The sequence below is a fragment of the Serinus canaria genome, chromosome 12 (genome assembly GCF_022539315.1).
Source record: "Serinus canaria isolate serCan28SL12 chromosome 12, serCan2020, whole genome shotgun sequence".
Taxonomy (NCBI): domain Eukaryota; kingdom Metazoa; phylum Chordata; class Aves; order Passeriformes; family Fringillidae; genus Serinus; species Serinus canaria.
In genome coordinates, this window is record NC_066326.1 from 15,339,700 (window position 1) to 15,362,782 (window position 23,083).

The window sequence follows — 23,083 nt, forward strand, 5'->3', positions numbered from 1 at the left end:
AATTCTGAAAGAACCACAGAAAACACCCACCTTCTCCACAAGTTAATACCCAGTCAACCTCAAATGGGAGGATGATTAGTGAGAGTTAAATATAATCACACTCTATTGCCTGTATTTTCAATGCATCAATAAACCCTTCTTGACCAGCAAAGCTTCACGGGCATACTCTGATTCTTCCCAACACGTTCTCCTGGTTGCCTAGAGAAGCACTTAAGCAGAGACACGCTTAAAAGTTTTATCTGCAGTGACAGAAATGCATTCAGAGAGGGAAGTAACTCTCAGACTAAAGGCCTTTCCCCAGAGGGACACTCTGTTCCTTGCACATGTACTGTACTCAGCACACTTCCCTTTCCTCATCCCATAACATCTCACCCACACTGAGAGAGTGCTAAAAATCATCACAGATAGGAGAAGGCATATGAGTGCACTTTATGGCACTTGTTTTATAAAATTACTCCCAAAAACCCCTTCCATTAGGATAACAGCACTGCCAAGTTAAGCATCCAGAACAAAAAAGAAACCACAATTAAACTTTTCTGTGCAAGTCTAATTTGCTCCCTCCTCACTCCATGCTGTCAGGGCTGGCAAACACAACCTTCAGCAAAGCTGACCAGCATCTTCCTCAAGCCAGCCCAGGGCATGGCTCTTGTGATTTTTGCAATGAGACTGGCTAGGCTGACGTTTTACAGCAAAAAGGGACATACCAACACACAGGAGCTGGTTATGAATGGCTTGCCAACATATGAATGAAACAGCAATTAAAACAAACAAAAAAAAAGAGTTGAAGAGATTCCCAAGTGATGACAAGGCACTTTCTCACAGACAGTGCATGACTGAGCCTCAGTTTCTCTCTGAGACACAGGCACATCCCTTCAGAACTTTCCTATTCTTCTCTCCCTAAGGGAGCCACAAGGATCTAAATCTGGAATATTCCTGCATTTGAGAAGGTTAAGAGCTAAACCTTGCAGTCTTCTCCCAAGCTCTGTTACATTGTTCCCTTTTTGGAGCAAAAAGTTTATCACAAAGAACAAAACATGATTCTTGTTTACTGCTGGATTAGAACTACTCTTACACCTGATGTGTCTTTAAGGACTGCTATCTCTGCTGGGTTTTTTTCTTCTTGACACACACAGCTTTAATTATTTCAGCCTTATTAAGTGGGCCACAGATATAAATTATCTGCCTTCTTGGTTATGTTCCTTGCCACTCTCTCAGTTCAGTTGGATAGCACAGAACTTTGGAGAGAAATGATGCTGAACACATTATCCATGACTCACAAAACCTTGCCAGCTTACCACATCCAACCAGGAAGTCTGACAAAGGAAAACTCAGAGGTGTTCTCCCTTTCCCCACAGTTCCCAGAAAATCCTGCCTTAGCTGTATGGGGAGCACACACCACATCCCACAAAGACAGCTCACTACAGGGGTGTGCAGTGACAGACACCCCACTGACAAGGGGTCACTCCTCCTCCAGATCCCAGCAAGGCAGTGCATGAAGCACAGCTCAGATCAGACACTAGAGAGAACACACATCTTTCCATGGAAGCAATCCAAAGTGAAGCAGAGATAAGCACTTCCTATCAGTTTTCTTTAGCTCCCCAGCTGCTCACACTTTGGAGCAGGCCCTGCTGTTTCCAGGGCCCAGCTGTGCATCACATGTGCACAGCTTCAAACTTCATTTTCAGCCTATATTGAAAACCACCTCCAATTCCACAGCACTATCAGAATGCAGATGAGTTTTGCATTTTGTGCTGAACAAAACCATTACAGCTCAGCACATTTCTTGAAGCACTGATATGGTTCAAAAAGCCTCAGATCTCCTCTCTTTGGCATTATCTTTAAAATCAGGTAATTAAACCACCAAAAAAAAAAAAAAAGTATGATGTTCAGACAACAATATGAAGTCCACAAAAAGAATTTCAAAGTCTAGATAGAAGGACTGTTCAGGATCCAAAGAATTTTAAGACTGACCTTAAGGCACTCACACAATCCTTCACATGAACTAAGAAGCCAATACCCCTCATGGGTGCTCACTTGTGGTCAACATTCAAACTTTGATCTATTATCTTTTGTGCCTGCTAAAGCAGATTAACCATTTAGGCAAAGCTTCAAATCCTCATTTCTTTGCCTAAAAAGTGGCTCCCCCTGCCCTACTTTTTTACAAATAAAATATTTACAGCACTAGGGAAAAATCAAACAGTTGAACAATTGGTTAATTGATTCGTTCTCAATAGCAGCATTGCAATTCACAAACTAATTTCATTAAATATCAGATTTATTCCTGGCCACTGAATCAGTTTTTATCACAATGCATTGTAAAAGCAAAGTAAGGAACTTGGCCATTCCAATTCATACAAACAATCTGACAGAAACAAAGTAGTTATGTGCCATTTCTCACATAACTACTACAGCAAATTTTATCTGTGTATGTGTTAGGAAATGGTGTGTATGCTGATAATTGAATTTACACATAAAATATCCTAGAAAATCCAACCATATTCAGGTATCAGCTGTACCAATGATACAAATAAAACTCCAATAATCATCAAGTGGAAGACAAAAATAAAATATAAAGGAAATAAACTTTATTTAGTGTTACCTTTAAAATCATTCATCCAACAAATAAGAAAAACACACCACAAAACATGAAATCATAACCTTTTCCACCAAAGAAAATGTTTCATTCCCCTTTGGCTGAAATTAAAAGATTTCAGAACACTGCAAAACAGCTTCATGACACTTCAGACAGTAGTGCTTTTGACTGATGAATGGGGCTAAAACAAAAGGGAAACATGGTCAAGTTCAATCTCAGCTTTGTCCCTGAGTTTGAGAGTTTGCTGCTTTAGCAATAAAGCAATTAACTGCTCTGACATTGAGAATCCCACTGATAAATAAGAAACCAGCTGAGTTTCAGAGGTCTCTACTTCCTGTCTCTCCTTGCAGTTTCCTGCCACATAAAACATTAAAAATAAAACATTCAGTGTCACGAACACCAGTCAACCATCACTGAGCTGCCTACAGGTGTTGTTTAAATGAGGAATGTGCCCTTAATTTGCTAATGAGCAATCATTAAGTCACCTTAAATGCCTTCCTGATTCATAGAAAATAGCACTTGAGACATGAAATTTGCCAATATGAAACAGCACAAAGAGGTATAAAAATGTAACTTGTCTTTAAATTAGTTCCTATTATATTAAATAATTCATTTATATTAAATAATATTTATGAGACTACACAGGTCACGTCACTGAAGAAGAAGACCTCACATTACCCTACTGATCAGATTACAAGTAGTAGAAGTAATATCAGTGTACAGCTGGGGCTGCAAGAGCAGACAAGGCAGAATGACTTCAGACTTCAATTTGGTAGGAGAAGTTCTTCCATCTCCAAAGCACTTTAAGTGCAGGGCTGTACAAAATTTTTCATTCCAAGGAGTTATAAAAATTCACTGTACAGATTGAGATATTACCACAGTAGGATCCCAAAGGCATACAGAAAAAGACAGACCTTAAAATACAGTCCACAGGTTCAATTGTCTTGATTTTTTTTACTACCAACAAGTAAAGGAGAAGCAACTGCTGTAAGCATTGACCATTCATAATAAAGAAGTTTTAACCCTCTGCAAGATTTGAAATTGAACTTCATCACTAACTCCACACCAGAGAGGAAAGAGAAAAAAAGGTGAAGGACCATTCAGAAGAGAAAAATGTAAAAGGCAGAGAACTACTGAATTCAATTAAGAGGACAGTATAATGTAGAGTTTGTTTCATTTTGACAGATTTCAAAACAGTGTAAGAATCAGCAAGATGGCATCTACTCCTTCCAGCCAGGCAATGGAGACAAATACCCTTGGCTGTGCAAGGCCACTTCCTGCCCTTCACTGTCACATTGTGGCTCCTCTATGATCATTTTTCAATCACCTAATCCTCATACAAAGTATTTTTGGTAATGTTTTCCAAGTGGGTATTACCAGAGTTTAGAAAATATTTCTAACTACAAGCTGAAGGCCCTGACATTAGAAAGCATTTCAGCCTGGGCACTGAGGTCACCAGAATGGACTGCACAATGCCATTGCAGTGAGGGTTTTTTTAAGCAGCCTGAGGATCTGCAGAGCTGCTACATAATTAAGCTAAAAGCTTTCAACTGCACATGTCTGAGCACACATTTTTCATACCTTGACATTTTTTGGTCCATCCAAAAACTGCAAAGGGAACACTGATTATAAACCTGCCAGTTGTACATTCTGAAACTGCCCAGTTCAGATCTTAGACCAGTAATACAATATGCCATCAGTACACCTAAACCAGCAGCCTTACGAGGAATTTTAGAACTTCTGAACGTCCAAATGTTCATCAATTCAAAAAAAAAAATCAAACAATCCAGAGGTTGAGACTGAACAAGTAAAGAAACAAGATATGAAAACACTGGAACAAAAGTATTTACTATCCAATGAAGACATCTTCGATATGCATAATTCCTTGTAAAAAATCTTATTAAATATATTTAACATTCAGTTGTACAGACAAAATAATTTTTATTGTGATAAGTTTGTTCATGCTGGCATTTAAGATCTCAGACAAACCCAAAAAACAATGGAATGAAAGCAAGAAGTTTTATAAGAAACCTTATGAGCTGAACCATCAGTGATTGTACTCAACACCTTCTGCAGACAATGCCCAAACCCTCTTCCAGCTAAGGCTTCAAGGTATTTCTGACAAGTTAATCAATGCCCTCAGACATGAAGGATCTGCTGAATGAAATAATCTCACAGAGCCAGCAGGGACACATGCTGTGTATTCCATTAATTTACTTGTAAACGTCAGGATCTTCTGTTCCCCACTTTGCACTTCAAACAGTGACAGCTCAATCCCCCTGCACCACCCTGTGTTCTGCTCCACAACACTCACTCTGGTGTTGTTTTATGGCATTCATTGTTGTGGTTGGTTTGGGGTTTTTTCCCCTGACCATCTTCTCCCCAGTTAAGCAGCACCCATGCCAAATAAGAGCCCTCTAAACCACATCAAGCCTTCCTACACTGCCCAGTGGCAGGAAGGGGAGCTCTCCAACTATCAGAGTCTGTCAACCAGGTTATGCCAGGGGGTCAGCTTAGATCTTCAGAGGCTGTTTGAAGAAAAACTTAGACAAGAATGATGCATAAAGAGAAGATTATTCACCTCTCTTTTGCTGTACTGATCAGTTCAGAAGACAAAATAATATGCATGTGACAGTGGTCAACATTGCCACTCCCTTATCAATGCTTCCAAACACATGTGGAAACCTTTTTTCATTACAGATCTTATGGAAAAAAACACAGCCCTTTACTGCAAGCACATACAAGAACTGTTCTGCACAGGAGCAGGTCATGTTCCTTTCTTCAGATAGCGGGAGAGGAACTGCCTCCTGACAAAGTGGATGAGCTTGGTCTCTGTGCAGAACATCGTAACCAGGGTTGCTGCAAGGCACAGGGCACCCGTGCTGATGTGGATCAGCCTGGCCATCCAGCCCTTGTCACAGCAGAACAACACCTACAACAAAGAACACAAGGCATTGCAGGAAAACCAGCCAGCACAAAGGGCATTTACTGTCACAACAAGAAATAAGGTCCAACACCTCTGTCCAACACGCCAACGTCACCATCAAGCCAAGCGCGATTCTGCACATGCACTGACCCTCCAATAAATCACCTTCAGGAGTCACAATATTTGCTTTCTTAAGTTCTTTAGGTTCAGCAAAAATTAACCATTCAGTAGCTATCTGGTAAATGAGGAAGCTGCTGTTATCTGGCATGCAGAATGTGTTAACAGAGATGACATAAAACTCTGCTGGTGCTATCGGACAAATCTGCTACTGTACAGCAACATATCAGGCTATTTTCTAACAAAACTGGAAATATCCCACTCCAAAATATAAAATTCTTCTTTCTCAGACATAATGGATTTTCAAGCTGTCAAATTTTTGTACATTGAAAAGCTCCAATCTCCTTAATAATCAGCCTGCACAATTACCATCTTGTACTGAATAAAAGTGTTAAATGTGCTCTTAGCCATTTTTGGTTTTCTTCTAGCTTCAGTTATTACTTGTTTTTATTACAGAATTTTTAATGTCAATTTCTTGGTGCCACTGCAAAACTTCCATTATTAATAAGTAAGAACATGGGTTAACTATACACAGCAGCAATGTGTTAAATTTTATTTTACTTGTCAGATCCTTCCACAGGTGGCAGAGAACATTAATACAAAGAAACTCTTAACAATATATCCTGCCTTTCTGTAATGCAAATCTCCCAGCTTACCCTCAAAAGCCTCTTTTCCTAATGGCATTCCTCATTTCGTGGACACAAAAGTCACCTGACAGCAGCACTGTCAGTGAGAGCAGAGGAAGGAGCTCACCTCTGAGAAAGCAGTGACCACAGCACTGAGGATGTAACCCAGCAGCAGAGCTGGGGAGGGCAGCAGGCCTGTGAGGGGACTGTGGGTGCTTTCTCTGAAGAAGTGATGGATGTAGTGGGTGCTGTGAGCTATTCTGATGCCCATGTTGAAGCAGTTGGCAAGGATAAAGCCCACACTGCCATACCAGTGGGTCAGGAAATAAGAGATGCACAGAAATATGAAAGACAAGGCCAGCATAACAAAATTGTACCTAGGGAAAAAAGCAAAAAGAAGAAATAATTTGACAATGCATGCAGTTCCAGCATTCATTTACTAAGGATCTTTTATTTTCTAACATCACTAACAGAATTTCTCTTACCATCTTCTAGTGAAAATAAATTTGAGAAATGAGAGGATAAAAAAATCATTTGAAAGAATATAAAAATACATCAACCAAAATAAACCAAGAACTACATTATGTGAATGAAATTCTATTACACTAATCAGTTGTGCACTCATTGCAAAAAATTGAATTTAATAACAATTATTAGCAATGTAAAAACTTGTGCGGTTTTTGCTATTTTATGCTGGGAATATATTAAAGAAAATGAATGCTCAAGAACAAATCAACACTTTATTTCATTTCTGTTTTAAACAGTGACTTGGAAAACGAGTGCACATTTTAAAAGGGTGGTGAAAGCAGCCCTTGCAAAGCCAAAAGAGCTCCCACTTTGATTGTGGAAAATAGACCTCGCTGAAATTAATTTGAAAGGGCCACATCAGGTACAGCCTAAACACAGAACCAGGAAATAATCCAGGCTGGAAGGGCTCTCAGGAGGTCACCTAGTCCAACCTCCTACAAAGTACTAAATCACTGGATTCACACCCACAGCTTGGGTCACTCCTAAGTGTATGTCCACTATCTGTACATGAAAAATGATAAGAGTTGCAAACTTTCAATGTGTCAAATGACTATCTTGAAAAGTGTAACTTCAAGCTCATCTGTGCAGAAAACACACATTTAAATTACTTTACCACTTAGCGATGTGCCTAAAGCTAAATTAACAATCTTTATTTCTTAGTTTCTGACCTTTTTCACCCAAACTTTTCAAATTTTGCTAAAGCTTCTACATCTAAATCTAAATGCACACAGCCTAGCAAGGAGTTGCTTTTCTGTGGGGCAGGATATTATTTGTGCCAATTTCGAAAGCACCAATTCCTTTTTAAGGTCATCACAAATAAATTCACAGGAACATTTTGGAGACAGTGTTTCCTACCTGTCCACTTCTTCTTTGCACATTAAGGCAGATGTAAAGCATTCTGTTACTCCATTGACAGCAAGAAACAGGACATACAACGAGTAACACCGCAGCAGATCTGGACCTAAAAAACACATTAGAAAGATAAATAGCTAATGATTTCTTTTATCAAACCACTTTGTTTTACAGGCAGTGATACTAAGAGATAGAATTTGTAATGTTAATACAAATAATGGAAACTTAAATTCATTTGAGCAAGTCTCCTGCCTAGGTATCTTGACAAGAACACAAATAAGCAAGGCAAAGGATTCTGATCAGCTAAATCACAGATTTCAACAGAAGGTTCACAGGAAAAAACCTAAACTGCTGATTTATAAAAGATTCATAATAGCTGTAGGGGCTTTTTTCTAAAGAGTGGTGGGTTTTTTGCCAGGTCTATAAATCTTTACCTGTTCCAGAGCTGAGCATTGAGCCCCCATAAATATCCAGAGCCAGCTGAGAATAGGCATAGCCAAAAACGGTGATGGTGAGGCCAATCAGGAGCACAAGTTTCAGCAGCAATTCCAATACATTTGCAGCCATAGCAACATCATCCTGAAAAAAACATAGCAAATCACATGAATCAAAATCAATGTAATAATAGCCACTCTTGTGCAGAAATGCTCCTTCAGAGAAACAAAACAGCTTGCATCATGTCAAAAGGTGTGAAACTTATCCTTTGTTATTGAATTGTCCACACACATGCTCTTAACTTGGTAATGCTTTTTACAGATTTATTATTCCACCATTTTTTCCCTTCTAGACACCAGGTAGGTTTAATACCAAATATACACACAGACACCTCCCTCAGCCCACAACGGACCTGAAGCACAGGATTTCATTGTGTGCTGATGTGCAATTAGCAGGACTGCTACAGGCTGACCTTCATGAGTGATCAAGAATATCACTCTGTGGAACAAAGCTCTTACTCATTAATCCTCCTCATCTAACTCAAACACACAAGAAAAATACAATTCTTCTCTTCCCAAAGCTGCACTCTTCAGAAACATTATATAAGAGCTATTGATGTGATTAAGTAAATAAAGTACATCCAGATAGCATTTATTTAATAAATTTCAATATTTAAATAATGGCTTGCTATATTTGGAAATACACAGTAGAGGTAGGCTTTCCATCACACTGTTTGGAGCAGCTGAGGTTAACTTTAATGATGCAAGGCAGCACTCTGCTACTGCATATTTTCATTTCTATTTCATTAGCATTTTACCTATTCACTTTTCTTTTTCGTCCAGTCTGACTCAACATTTTTATGTCCACTTTTCTATTTTAACAGCCTCAATACTCAAATTTAAATGGACACATTTCTGTCCATCACACTTCTGTGATGCAACTTATCCGTAACAAAAAAAATCAAGCATTTGACATGTAATTAATCCAAATAAACATACCTGCTTCTGATCCTTTACAGTCTTCCCTCTTTCCAACACTTTAGCAAAAAATACGTAAAAGCTTTCCTCAATAGGCAAAAAGATAAACCTGGCCACCAGTGAACCAAGGTTATTCACAATATCATAGACACCTTAAAGAAAAAAAAGAAATCTCAGAGTTTTAGACATATTTTAATTTCAAGTCTGTAGTAACAACATGAACTCTAATTTAACATCTCCAAAAAAAGAGAAAACAAGTGGCATTTAATGCAACATTGAAGCAGTATTCTCTAAAAATTCTGACAGTCAAGCAACTATATCTTAAAACTGCAAGGTTTGTTCGTGGCAAAGGTAAGGCCAAAGCACCAACTAGACAGAAGTGAATCTAGAACAGCACCAAACCACACTTCACATTCTTGCTGTAGAGCAAGTTAGAGGATTCTGATAAAGTTCACTGAATAAGAACAGGAATGTAAGGATTACTGATACAGGAGAAGAGAAAGATTTACATCTAGTGAATGTCCATGGCAGAGGGCTGGAACTAGATAATCTTGAAGGCTGTTTCCAAACCAGGCTATTTTATAATTCTATCATCTTATAGTTTATATTAATTATTCCCTGAAAAGCAGCTCAAAGGCTTTGAAACATTCTCAGATTTTCAAGCTATCTTCAAACACTTCAAGTCATTTTCAGAACCACATGAAGAACAGTGACTAAGAAAACTCTGCCACCACTCCCCAACACCATCACACTTACCCTGATCTCCAAAATTTAACACATTCAAAAAAGTCATCACATATCGTTCACCTGTAAGTTCAAAATAAAGAACTTCAGAACAAGCCCCTAAATCTTTCCCAATAATTTGCTCAGGCACTTCCAATATTAAGTATTCAAGAGACAAAGTTAAATGTGACAGCATCTAGTTCTGAAAACCTTCAAAAACTCCATTAAGGTTGGCAATCATGGCTTTTCTCCCCCCACCCAAGCTTTCTGAAGCTTTAAGTCATTTTTGCAAATAGTTTTCATGAGCCCTCTTCCTTCACACTTCTATGTAAAGCCTCACCCTCTGTCAAAATCTGTTTCAAGAAGGATTGTTTGAAGAAACTCCAAGTCAAGCGTGCTTCCTTCCAGTTCACAAAGGTCTGCAAAAAAGAAAACTGAAATGTAACAAATGTGATTGACATTACAGAAACAGAAAACAACAAGGCACTGCAACACTGCAGGGCAGCTCTAACTGAAGTGGTGAGGAAACCCAAAATGCCACAGTTATTAACCACTAAAGTATTGCGGAATTCAAGCACCAACATCACGGATCTGGCAAAAACTGATTCCCTTGTTGAAAAGTGCTGTTGCCACAGAGAAAGTACCCATAAGAGCATTCTACAGAAAATACTAATCAAGGTTACACTTAGGAAAAAAAAACATCCAGGGTGTTTAATGTGCCAATATGACTTCCACCCTCACTGGAAATATGAATTGCTTACTGCTCTTCTTGCCCTTGTAAGACTTGCAAACAAGAACCACCTTTATATTTCCAATCTGAAAATCTTATCCAGAATGTTGTCTTCCTCAATGAGTCTTTTCATTTCTTTTTTTGTTTTATTTTTGTTTGAGAGATATTTGAGTGTCTCTAGGATGCTGTGGAACATCACGGTTATTTTGTGCAGAGATCAAAGTACCAAAAAATCCACAGTTCTATGGTTCTGGTTTGTTTTCTTCCTCAGATCAGTGATAGCTGGCCATTCCCCTGCACAGTGCAGATGGTCTATCTCCAGGTAATGTCTACTAATATTTTGCACAAATCAAGTCAGCAACAACAAACCCCAAACCACAAAGAGTTCAAGTTTCATTATGTTTTTCTGACAGGAATTTTACTAATACAAAGTTCAAACACAATTTCTATGCAATATTTTTTACTTAATCTATCATATCTTCTATAGTGCAAAAATAACCCCAAAACCACTCAATTAACTCCCCAGTCTAAAAGCAACATTCAAAGTGCCCTCACATAAGATTTCAAGAAGAAAATCAAGAAATAAATTGCACAACTTACCTCATCTTCCACGAAGCTAGGTAAGAGAGCTTTCACTCTAGCAACTGGAAATGACTTCTTTGTGGCTTCAGGAGATCCCAGAAACATCACAAAATAAATTACATAGCACATTACCAGAACACTGACATATAAAAGCTGGGAAGATCAGGAAGGAGAGAAGAAAAACAGTGAAACAAAATTAACTTGGAAATGCAGAATTATATACTAGGTGAAAATACAGTGAGAAGAAAATGTAAGTAGTTTTTATGCTACCAAATATTAAACTAGGTAAGGATTTGAACAGTTCTTAAGAATGGTGTCAATCTTTTTACCTTTTTTTAACCTGTAGGTTATCATAGATCTTTGCTAATTTTCATGCTTTATTCATCATTTATAGAATGCTGAAGGTCCAATTATAAAGCAATTACTCAATCAAAAATCAAGCTGACAGAGGAGCTACTGCCTACATCTCTTACTTCATAGAACATTTCTAATTTCCATCAATTACAAGCAATCTACAACAGCCAGGGCAAAAAATGAAGGAAAAAAATTATCTCTCTGTCATTGTCATCAAGAAAAAGTTTTAACCTGAATTAACTGCACTTGATTAGGATCTGATAAGGTAATGCAGGTTGGTGGTACAGGCTGATAAAGTTCTGTGTGATTAGAATAACATAACCTCATTTGCAAGATGTGCCTTCACAGAGGGAAGGTGCTACCTTCTACCTCCCTTTAACTCAATGCCAAAGCACCGAATCAATAATGAGTATCAGGAAAATACAAAGTGTAAATTCTAAATCTTAAACCTCCCAGGAGCTTTTTCTCTCAGCTCCCCAAAGTTCTTCAGCAGGCTAAATGTCAAAGGAAAAATAAAATTCAGCTGAGAGAGAACAAAGGGAACTTACCTGAGCCAAGGAAAAAATGTAAAGGCCCCAGTGAGGATAAAGGATTACTAAAGTAACTGTCAAAATGCATTTTGACACTACTGAAAGGCTTTCAGCAATTACCTTTAAGAAACAAAACAGAGAAGGGTTATTTTCTGGCAACCTAACCACATACACAAGCTTAAAATATATATGCTATATATGCTTAATGCACAGAATTGATGTAGGAATGTAAGAAGTTCAAAGTCAGTGTGACTATCACAGTTCCTTTCTGCTGAGCTGGCCAGCTTCGACTGTCACTGCTCTGAAAGTTTTCCATTCCAGCATTTCAGAGTTCCTCCACTGTATTTTCCCAGTCCTTTGTATGGGACATAAGAGAGAAAATTTTGTTTGAGACTATCAGAGTCTCAAGATTTCAGTGTGTCTCCCTCCAACCAAAACCTATGTTTCAGGATTTAAGGATCTTGAAGGTAATAATATCTAAATAAACCAACTTGCTTGCTTTAATGGGTACAAATTCCTGGGTATGTTACAAACCAGGCCATGCAGTGCTAAACAGTAGAAACAGGGGTTTTTATATGCTTGAATGTACAAAGATCTAAGTCAGTAATCTGTTCTTTTCAGCAAAGATTCCCCCCACATGCACACACCCCACGGACTTTACTAACCTTAAGTCTCACAAACAAATGAGCTTGTGCTAAAACCCAGAATGGCTCTCCCAGGAGTTCAATAGTGGCAGAAAGACCAAATGCCACTACACCAGCCTGATAGTGAGGAACCACAGAAGGGTCGGGTACTTCAAGCAAGTGTAGCCAGACTAAGCCCAAGATAAGAGACCAAAAGACACCAAGAGGGACTCTAAAAAGTTAACATAAAAACTAATTAATGGAAATGTAACTTCAGCAGAAACAAAAAAAAAAAAAAAAAAAACACCAAAAAAAACCACCAAAGAACAAACAAAAAACAACCAACCAAACAAAAAAACCAAAACAAAAACCAAAGACAAAACCAGAACAAAACAAGGGGGGAAAAAAGAAAATAAGGTTACAATATCGCACATGTCCACAATAATTATGCAAAAAAGGTCCTGAGGAATTAATTCCCATTGTTACCATGCCAAGAATTAATATTTTCCTTTGTAATGAACACCCTTAAGGCACTCTGCAAGACCCAGAAAACATTCTTCTCTGTTTTCCATTTTCTACTCCAGACACATAAGGTCAAATATCTGCATTTTTGTGCCTTAGGACCAAACAGTTCTGATCCCACATGAGCCTGCACATCCTGTTCTGCTGACACTGCTTCAGAAACACAGAGCTTCTAGCAGAGTCCATCTTTGACCCTCACACTATCAGACCCCTAAGATATCTGACATCAAGCACCTAAGACATGTTTCAGATGCCTCAACAAGTTAATCTTCATTTGAAGTTATGCTTCTCTACAAGGAAAAGTTTAAAACAAAAAAGATGCACACAGTCAATGTCCTCTCTGTCATTTAATGCTCACTTGAAAGGCTACCACACAGCAGAAAGTTGACTGCAGTACAGCTTAGAGAACAGAAACAACACATTTTAAATATTAGTATTACACCCCCTCCCTGACAGGGAGAATCCCTCTGCTTTATACCTGGATGCAGATGACTACACATAACCCCCCATTCCTGGGCCAGATCCAGTTAACAGCTGGGCAGTTCCAGGTGCCCCAATGGGAGAATACTATTTTATCATGCAGGGGTAGTTTTCAACCATATCAGGCAGGCAAATTTACTTCCCAGCCCAACCCAGTTGGGGCTACACAGCAGCTAGAGCCGACAGGGGGAGAAAGCAGAGAGAATCAGGAACCAGGAGGGAGAAACAAGCCATAAAATCTACTTTTTCCTAATCACGCTGCAATGCACGATTGCTTGTTGCAGTGCCCTGTGGACTTTAAGCTGTTCTGCTATAAGCAGCACCACAGCTGAAAGAGCCAGCCCTACTTCCTCCTTGTTGTTAATTCCAACTCTCTTTCACCTTTTTGCATCTCTCCTACCCAAATATTTATGTTGCAGGTTCACAAATGCACATTGGGTAATAAAATCACAAAACTGAGCAGGAAGGGGAAGAAAAAACAAAGGGCTACGTATTTGTGCACCAGGGTTTTCCTTCAACAGCCCTGGCCTAAATGAAACTCGAACAACAGAAGAAAAGGCACTTTTGGCAATGAACTTCCTCTTGGGCTCCAACAAGAAATCAAGTCCAAAAATGCTACAGCACCAGACTTGAGCAGCTTTCTACAACAGTCCTAGATCAGAAACATAACTGAAGTTTCTGAAATAAATTATCTCAGTAAGTAAACACTTCCTCTAATTCTGTGAGCTCCCAGACAAAAATGAGAAATTCTAAGGAAGTAAACTTTTAAAGGTATCTTACGTCAGCCACAAGAGATTAATTGTTTTGGTCCAGTTTCTCTTGGCACTCCCACTCAAACAAGCTCTGCGAAACGCCTCCCTGGCGAGGAAGACAACTGTTGAGTACAGCAGAGTCAGCCTAAAGGGCGTGAAAAGGACCGGAAAAATAAAAAGGAGAGAAAATTATTTCCTTTCTATAAATTGTAAATCCTTCATGCAGTAGCATCACAGTTTTTACACACAACTGCCTGGCAGACGAATTCCTACAGGCGTGCAAACATGGTTATATGAGCTAAAATTATCACCATCTCCTAAAAACGGAGAGAAAGTAATTCTGGGTGATGATTTTGATGACTCAAATGGCAAGAATACATGCTGCAGACCAAATGTGAAGATACAGCATATCCTATAGGAAAAACACATTGTATCTAGTTTTTCCTTCACAAACTGATGGTTTGAACACAAAAACCAGGTCAGTGTTACCGGTGTTTCAGACCACAACAGACCTGGGGAGGCATGAAATGACCAAACAGTGTGACACGGCCAAGAGCCGACTGCACAGCATTAATCAGAGCATCGCCAGTGACAGGGCACAGACCAGCACAAGCTCTGTCCCCACAGCCTCCCGGGTGCCCGCTGAGCTCCCTCACCTGACATTGACCACGCCGATGAGCTCCCGGGAGAGGTAGCGGAGGGTGAAGGCGTTCAGCCCGAAGGTGACCACCCGGAACAGCACCTGTGAAAGAAGCCGCACGGGAAGCACCTGCGGCGCCCCGCCGAGCAGCAGCAGCAGCAGCAAGAGGAGGAGGAGGAGGAAGGAGGGAGGGGCGGCCCCGCACCTGCAGCAGGGCGCTGGACGAGGCCAGCCGGGCGGTCTGGCCCAGCACGTCCTGCGCCGCCATCGCCCCGCTCCCGCCGCCAGGAAGTGGCGCGGCCGCCGTCGCACCGGATTCCGTCAGCGGGGCGGTACCGCCCGGCCCGGCCCTGAGGGGACACCGCGGTACCGCCCGGCCCGGCCCGGCCCTGAGGGGACACGGCGGCACCGCCCGGCCCGGCCCGGCCCTGAGGGGACACGGCGGCACCGCCCCAGCCCAGCCCTGAGGGGACACCAGGCGACAGGGCGGGACACTGAGGGGACAGGGCACGGAGAGTGGCGCCCGCCACTGAGGGCGAATGTCCAAGAACTCCAGCCCGCCGAAACTGAGGCACAGCGCCACAGCCCCGGTTCTCCGAAGCCAGCCCAGAATTGTAGCCTGGCTCACGGGAGGAGATGGGGTAACATTCAACGAGCGCTGCTTTCCAAAGATTGCTGAAAAAGATTCCGAGTTCTACCAATCCCTTTCTAAACTGAGGGCAAACCCACCAGCCTGCCCTGACCTAAGGAGAAACACAACCAGAACGTAGGGAAAATATTGGCTGCAGGAAGGGGAAAGGATCTTCCTTGTGTGGAGGAAAAAAAGGAAAAACGAAAACCCAACACACACAACCAAAAAAAAAAAAAAAAAAAAACCAAAAAAAACCCCACCCAACTAAACAACAAAACCAACCCAAAAAACCCTACCACATAAAGCCCACTCCCAAACACACCTTCAAACACCAAGATGCAATTTAATTGCAACAGATTGGACTTGATAATACAGTGCATTGAAACCTTCCAAACAGGCAAGACTTTGGACTCAGTGTAAGTTAGGACAGTTCCAGACTATTTTGGATCACTGTTTAAGCAGCAATATATAAAAAGATTCTATCTTTCTATGTTACAGAACGTTCCCTTCAGAAGCACGGCGCTTCCAGATCAGAGGTCACATTTTTCTTAGCAATGCTAGAGTTGAACTAAGATTTTTCCTGTCTTAACAGCAGCAGCTACAAAGAGCATGGGGGAGGGAAGTATTTGAGCACTACTTGATTACAGCTTCCTAGTGACAGATTATGAACAGCAGCAGTTTAAATCAGGGTCTTCAGAGAATCTGGAGAAACAACCAAAATTCTTCAGCCTCATGCAAAGCAGCCACCTCTCCATCAATTGTCTTCTGCATGAAACCTCCTCCTCTGAGCCATTTCACCCACCACTTTATTCCTTCCATGTTCAGAGTAAAGTTTCCCAGGCTGCTTTTTTCCCGCCATTTGCTCATTTTTCCTAATAAAATTATTTAAGTAATCTGGAAGTGATGTATAGATGTAGATACATGTGGCAGAGGAGTATATCCTATGATAAAAAACGACAAACCAACAAAGCAAACACAAAAAAAAAAAAAAAAACAACAACCAAAAAGGGATTGTTTTCCCATTGTAAAGATAGGGAAATGGGGAGAGACAGAAGAAACTAATTGGTGTTGAGCCAGATTTTGACTTATAGAAGAGTATTGATTGTAGCTAGAGGGGAGGAAGCATTGCCATTCCACTCTCCTTTAAGGAGTTCTCCACTTGGCAAATAGAAAAAGCAACTTAAATATTGTCCTACCTCAGACTCTGGAGTTTGCTCTTGTGGCAGTAAAGGGTGATGGTGGAAATTAAAAAAGACTTCCAGTATGTTATGGCTTGTGCTGATCTCTGTAAGGGTGGATGAACTGGGGGGGATCGAAACCCATTATAAACTAGCAGATAAGCTAAACAGAAAGACAGAAATGCAGTTGAGGAGCATGAAGCAGGCACCATAGAACTGTTCAGGTTGGAAAGGACCTCGAGGTCAGAGAGCCCAACTGGTAACCAAGCACTGCCAGGTCCACCACTGAACCATGCCCCCAAGCACCACATCTAACTGGGTATGAAATCCCTCCAGGGATGGTGACTCCACCCTGAGCAGCCTGTTCCAGTGTGGTTTTGTTGAAGACATTTTTCCTAATATCCAATCTAAACCTCCCCTGGCACAACTTGAGGCTGTTTGCTCTCATCTTTTTGTTTGTTACTTGGAAGGAGAGCCCAACACCCACCTGGCTGGAAAGGCCTCCTTTCAGGCAGGTGAGTGATAAGGTCTCCCTTAAGCCTCCTCCAAGCAGTCATCAGATCAGCTGCCTCTCATACGACTGATGCTCCAGACCCCTCAGCTGTCTTAATTTCCCTTCTCTGGACGTGCTCCAGCATCTCCCAACATTCCAGCAAGGACTCATGTTATTTTCTCTCTACATATAAACATTTTCCTGACTAAAGGGGGTAACAAAGACTAAAACATGAGGATTCACTGTGCTACCTGGAGGCAGTGGTCTGACCTTCCCAGGCATCTGCCACAGGCAGCAGTAAGTGACAATAAGCCATGTTTTGTTGGACAGTTTGGCTTGTCACCTCATAAAGCCGAAACAGAAACAGCTGCAGAGCCTGAGGGGGGCGGAAAAAGAGGAGGAATAACTGCAACGCCTTTGTTTTTTATAGGAGCCAGCTTTGGCATGAGGAGCCTCCGGGCATTGACGCGGTTGGGCCGCGCGGTGGCGGCAGCAGCCCCGCCAGGGCCGGGCCGGGCCGAGCCGGGCGCTCCCCGCTCCAGCGCCGCCTTCCCAACTCTGGGGCGAGTCGTGTCCGAACAACTGCCCGAGCTCTGGGGCGGGTCGTGTCCGAGCAACTGCTGGAACAGCCCAGCTGGAGATGGAAATGGGACACAGCGCAAGTCCAGCTCAGATCAGGAGCAGCATTTCATAGAACAGCCTAGATTGGAAGGGACCTTAAAGCTCATCTTGTTCCAAACCCCTGCCATGGGACACCTTCCATCAGACCAGCTTGCTCCGAGCCCCATCCAAACAGGCTTTCAACACTTCTGGGATGGGGCAGCCACAGCTTCTCTGGGAAACCTGTGCCAGTGCCTCTACACTCGCAGTAAAGAGCTTTTTCCTGATATCTAATCTAAACCTACTTTCTCTGTGAAGCATTCCTCCTTGTCCTATAACTCCACACTCTTAAGTCTCTCTTTCCTGGAAGTTCCCTCCAGATATTGGAAAGTCATAGTTAGGTTACCCCAAAACCTTCTGTTTTCCAGACTGAACAACCCCAGTTCTCTCAGCCTTTCCTTATAGCAGAGGTGCTCCATCCCTCAATGCATCTTGGTGGCCTCCTCTGGACTGTTTCCAGGAGGTTCATATCCTTCCTATGCTGTGGCCCCAGAGCTGGATGCAGTGTTACAGGTGGGTCTCACCAGAACATAGCAGAGGGGCAGAATCCCCTCTCTCCCCTGCTGCCCACACTGCTTTGGATGAAGTCCAGGACACAACTGGTTTTCTGGGCTACCAGCAGACATTGCTGGCACATGCCCAGCCTGTCATCCAGCAGCACCCTCAAGTCCTCTTCAAAAGATAAACTGACCTATCAGCTAATTTAATTTTATTCACAACTATGCCTGAAGATGCTTAACAACTGAGTTGACAGAAAATGTTTGCTTTTAGTAATATAATTTTAGAATAGGTACAAGTTAATGGAGGACCAGGTTACTGAACTGGCACACAGTGTCACAAAATCTTCATGAGAACATGAAGTCAAAACTATTGCTCTCTGATTCCCACAGTAGGCAATGCCCTCTTAAAGCATTCCTGCATCTTCTCAGCACATTCTCCACTTTTGGCTGCCCTGAGGCAACAGTTTGTGATGGGATACTCTAAAATAGTTCACTTTTCTTAACAGCAAAGGAGGAAACATTAACTACTACAGAGATTTTTACATACAGAGTTAGCCTGCATCTGGAACTAAACTAGGCTGGATTTTTTCTCCAGCACAGACCACACACTCCTTGATTTGGCACAGTGGGACAAACCCCTGGTTTTTAGAGGTGTGTGAAACCTCCATGACAGAGAGAACCCCTTCAATCTACACTAAAGTTTAGTTAGTCCAGAAAGACCAGACAATATATATACAGGCCTTAGAATGAGTTGGGACTGTTCCTTCAGGATTTAAAAAACTAAAAATTTTTGTCTTTCAATAGCTTGGTATCTGTGTTCCACTTGGGGAACTTGGGGTAATTAATTATCCAACTAATAAAGTATTTCAGGATGAAAGGTGGACTTTGACTTCAAATCACAACTTCTAGACAGACTGACAGTAGCCCAGAAAACTTAAAGCCTGTAAAGAACAATTAGAGATCTTCCATAGTATCACCTCCCTCAGAGAGGAACTCCTCTTCTACAAAAATACTTCCCAAAGTAAAGACAAACTGGGATTGGGAAGCAGAAACCTATTGAATCATTGCAGAACCAAAATAAAATCCAGTATAAAGGGATATTACAATTTTGTATTTTATTAATCCAAATAAATGCTGCATTTTAGAGTTAGCAATTTATTTTAATTTCTTCATTTTATTTGTGGGTTTCCATTTCCTTTAAGGTCCCTTGAGGAATCAAGCTAGAAAATCAACTGTGCTATGAAATCATAGGCAGCTCTACCTCCTGGAATAGTACATGATGTAACACAAAATGACAGACTGGGATGTGAGCTAAAGACTGTAGATTTCTGCAGCTGCTGAAAAAGCTTTCGAGTCAGGACTCATTTTGGAAACAAGCAAAACAAATATTCAAAACCCCTGGTGCTGGCTGAGCAATCTTCCCCCTCAATGTCCCCCTGTGCAGCTGCTTCAGTGCACAGAAGATGCCCCAGCACAGGGAGCAGCCCAGAGGTGCTGCAGCTGCAGGCAGCCCTGCCCTGTGCCCCTGAGGGCAGCATGTCCTGCAGTAGAGGGAGGTGCCCTCTGCTCCTCCCATCCCTCTGCCCACATCTCCATCCTGTCCCGTGGGTCCCTGCCAAGCACAAGAGTGGTGCACAGCTGGAGCTGTAGGGTACTGCTCTGCAGGGCTCACTCATCCTCTTCCCCTCCAGCCTTTTCAGGGGCAATGGTCCTTAACACAACTGTTCTGCCTCTGCTGCAAGTCCATTTTGCCATTTCATTAATGAGGACAAAATCATTTGTTCTAGGGATGGTAAAAGGTCCTATTACATTTTTCCTATTCTGCTCTGAAGTCATGTGCCAACAGAGGCCAAATTATGTTGTCTGGTTTTAATTTTGTTTCTTTTTCAGAAAGAAAGCATAGAAGACATCAGTGTCTTTGTTCCTGATCATATAAAGCTTGTTCCTTCACAGCAATAACTAGACTGGGCTCAACACAAGGAGTCACATGGAGACTTACCAGACTAGGCACTGAATCTCATTAAGCTTCCTTCTCTCCTCTGAGCACCTCTCTTGGGTCAGAGACATTTCCAAGCCTGGGGATGCAACATTTCCAATGTAGTGCAGAACTGCAGGAAGAAAAATAAGAGAGTCACAGGCCATTCACCAGCAAAGGACACATTAGGAGTTACTGCTGTGCCAGTTTTTCTTCCCTTCAACCAAAGTGTCCCCCCGAGGGCCTTTTAGATTAGTTCCCCAGGTCTTGTGCACTGAGTTAATCTCTGTGAGCATGTCAAATGGTTTAACAAAAATTTGCAATTTTTTTTCCTGGCTACATTATTAGTTCAGCAAGGATTTCATTTATGTCCTTGCTTTGGGATAAAAGAATAAAGGGACTTTTTGAAGAATGCAGAGAACTGCGGTTTTCTGTGATATGCAACATTTGAAACAACAGTGCCTCAGCTTTACAGCATAGCTTTTGACTTTGTAGTGTTCATTTTGCCTCACACATTTTAATACACTGTTTATATGTAATTTGATAGCTGTTTTTGCTGCCTTATCTGTTTCAATTGTAAATTCAACTTTATTTATTGAAATATTGTACATATAGAGGACTAGGACATTTTAAAATGAAATAATATAACAAACCACTTTTCTATTAAGGGAAAGGCAAAAAATGTAGCAAAAATATAAGCCACAGTAAAATACCAAGGATGGGATAGTGCTACAATTTTATAACGGCTAAATAATAACCTGCATAATTCACAGTATATTAGGCAGATTTTAACAAATTGTATGTTTTGATTAGAAGGGCAAAAACAAGTGTTCTGCACAATGTTGTCTGCTTCCAAAAAGTGTTGCTTTTTTTTTATAACCTTTTCAATTTAAAAATCTGTGACATTCAACAGACATTTTAAAGATCTACAAAAAAACCACCTTCTGGTTATTGAATGTGGGGAAGCAATAAATTACAATATTTTGTCACAGGAACTGGCAAGCTCCTTGCTTAGAATTCATGCAAAATGACTTCTAAAACATCTACATAATCAATTCTGCACCATCTGAACTGTCCTTTGTGTTTTAAATACTAAGCTTTTTTTTTCCTGTATATATTTGTATATGTTCAGCTGAAGATGATTTCTGTCTTGCCTTCTTCAAGGGTAGAAATTACACCCATTTTTGCTAGAATCTGCCTAACACACTCTGTCTTACCTGTCATTTGACAGGCTTAGGAAATTTGCATCAGCCCCTCACTCTGAGCACTGGTAGACAATTTATCTAATTGCTGTGTGATTTAGAAGCCTATCAATATATGAAATAAGAAAACTACAATGGAACAGCTCTTACTCTTTTTGGAACATTTATCCTGTCAGCAATAATCAGAGATAAGAAGTTCAGTTGCAGACTGTTTCTTTTACTTTGCAAAATCTCGCTGCCTTTACTTTTTGCTCATGTCTGTTATGCACAACTTCAGCTATCACTGTGATCAGAATTGGTTCTGGAGGCTAGGACATCCCAAATCCTACCCTGCAAACCTGAATTATAAAGGCGGTGATGAGCAGCTGCTGAGGCAAAATGTACATTTTCCTCCTTCCTGTGCATTCTGTAAGATGAAGCCCAGGGTACCACTCTCTGCTGCAGGTTTGGTGCCAGTGCATTGCTAGGGAACAGGCAGAAGGGTTTTCTGGTTAGCACAGCCAGAGGAAAGGGACAGGAACACATTCTGCAGCTGTGGGCACTTGCACGTGAAAACTCTTTACTAACCAGGCCTTGGCATCTTTGCACTACAAAATCATTCCATGGGCTCCAGGCTGCATCCCTTGAGAAAAAGTGTTCTTGAAAGAGAGAGAGGTGCAAAAAGTCTGCACAAGAGATTTCTGCTTGCTGTATAAACATGTATATTCACCAACACTGTTTGCTTTAACAGTCATATAGAAATAAGGCTCTGTTCATCAAAACACTTCACAGCTGCCAAGTATTTAAGCAGAATGATCCTCTTGTATTTTAGAATTCAACAAGAAGTGTTATTAAACTTGCTTTGACCTCAGCATGATTTGTTTGTCTATGAAATAACCTTAAGACTTTTAAAATCAACAGTGACAATACCTCAATGAACACAGTAACATACTCACTGTGGAAGGACACTACTGGCAAGAGCTTCTGAAATACATATGAGAGGAATTTGGGTTCTGAAAATGCACTGAATACAACGTATTCTTAAAAAATATTCCAGTTTCTCATTCCTTTTTTTTTTTTTTTTTTTGAGTCATCTGGAGACTTTTGAGGGAGACAGAGACACGCAAGAGTTGTACTTAACAACCAGCAGGATATGACACAAAAAAGTCAGGTTTTGCTACTCAAAGTAATTCAGCATCTAGGAGGAGAAAAATCACTTCATGCAATGCCTTATAAAGTTGGAGAATGCAGAATTTGTGACTCACCCTACACTACCTTTAAACTATGTTCATACAATATTATATAACAATGTGCATGCTCACCTGTCGAACAGAGTTAATTATGAGTCAGGTGTCTCTTCACATCATTCATTTCCTTCTCACTTGAGAGCTGACTTTCATTCTTTACTGAAATAACCCCTCTCACAAGACAGTGATTAGTCTGACAAACGGATAGAATAAAATACCTTCAGCCCC

At 41.0% G+C, this 23,083-nt stretch overlaps 1 protein-coding gene and 1 long non-coding RNA gene across 2 annotated transcripts; both read right to left on the minus strand.

The window, feature by feature from the left end:
• Positions 1 to 2,563: 2,563 nt before the first annotated feature.
• Positions 2,564 to 15,292, minus strand: RFT1 (RFT1 homolog). Its single transcript, XM_030228066.2, has 13 exons — positions 15,196 to 15,292; positions 15,007 to 15,092; positions 14,379 to 14,495; positions 12,639 to 12,828; positions 11,992 to 12,093; positions 11,108 to 11,242; positions 10,118 to 10,196; positions 9,811 to 9,861; positions 9,076 to 9,206; positions 8,077 to 8,221; positions 7,646 to 7,751; positions 6,390 to 6,639; positions 2,564 to 5,525 (listed from the first exon to the last, which is right to left on the minus strand). The coding sequence occupies exons 1-13, from the start codon at positions 15,256 to 15,258 to the stop codon at positions 5,361 to 5,363; spliced, it is 1,620 nt and encodes a 539-aa protein (XP_030083926.2). The 5' UTR covers positions 15,259 to 15,292; the 3' UTR covers positions 2,564 to 5,360.
• Positions 15,293 to 20,457: 5,165 nt separating this feature from the next.
• LOC127060083 (uncharacterized) lies at positions 20,458 to 23,062 on the minus strand. The gene is made up of 3 exons (XR_007778674.1): positions 22,931 to 23,062; positions 21,968 to 22,092; positions 20,458 to 20,560 (listed from the first exon to the last, which is right to left on the minus strand). It is a non-coding gene; the product is annotated as an uncharacterized LOC127060083 (long non-coding RNA).
• Positions 23,063 to 23,083: the final 21 nt, after the last annotated feature.

What these genes read in the sequence shown, in the direction of transcription:
- RFT1 (XM_030228066.2), bottom strand. Translation starts at nt 15,258, where the DNA reads ATGGCGGCGCAGGACGTGCTGGGCCAGACCGCCCGGCTGGCCTCGTCC. An exon ending in ACATTTTTTCCTTGGCTCAG is followed by an intron (nt 11,243 to 11,991) that starts GTAAGTTCCCTT and finishes TGATCTTCCCAG; the next exon opens with CTTTTATATGTCAGTGTTCT. An exon ending in TGCAAAGAAGAAGTGGACAG is followed by an intron (nt 6,640 to 7,645) that starts GTAGGAAACACT and finishes TTTTTTCCCTAG; the next exon opens with GTACAATTTTGTTATGCTGG.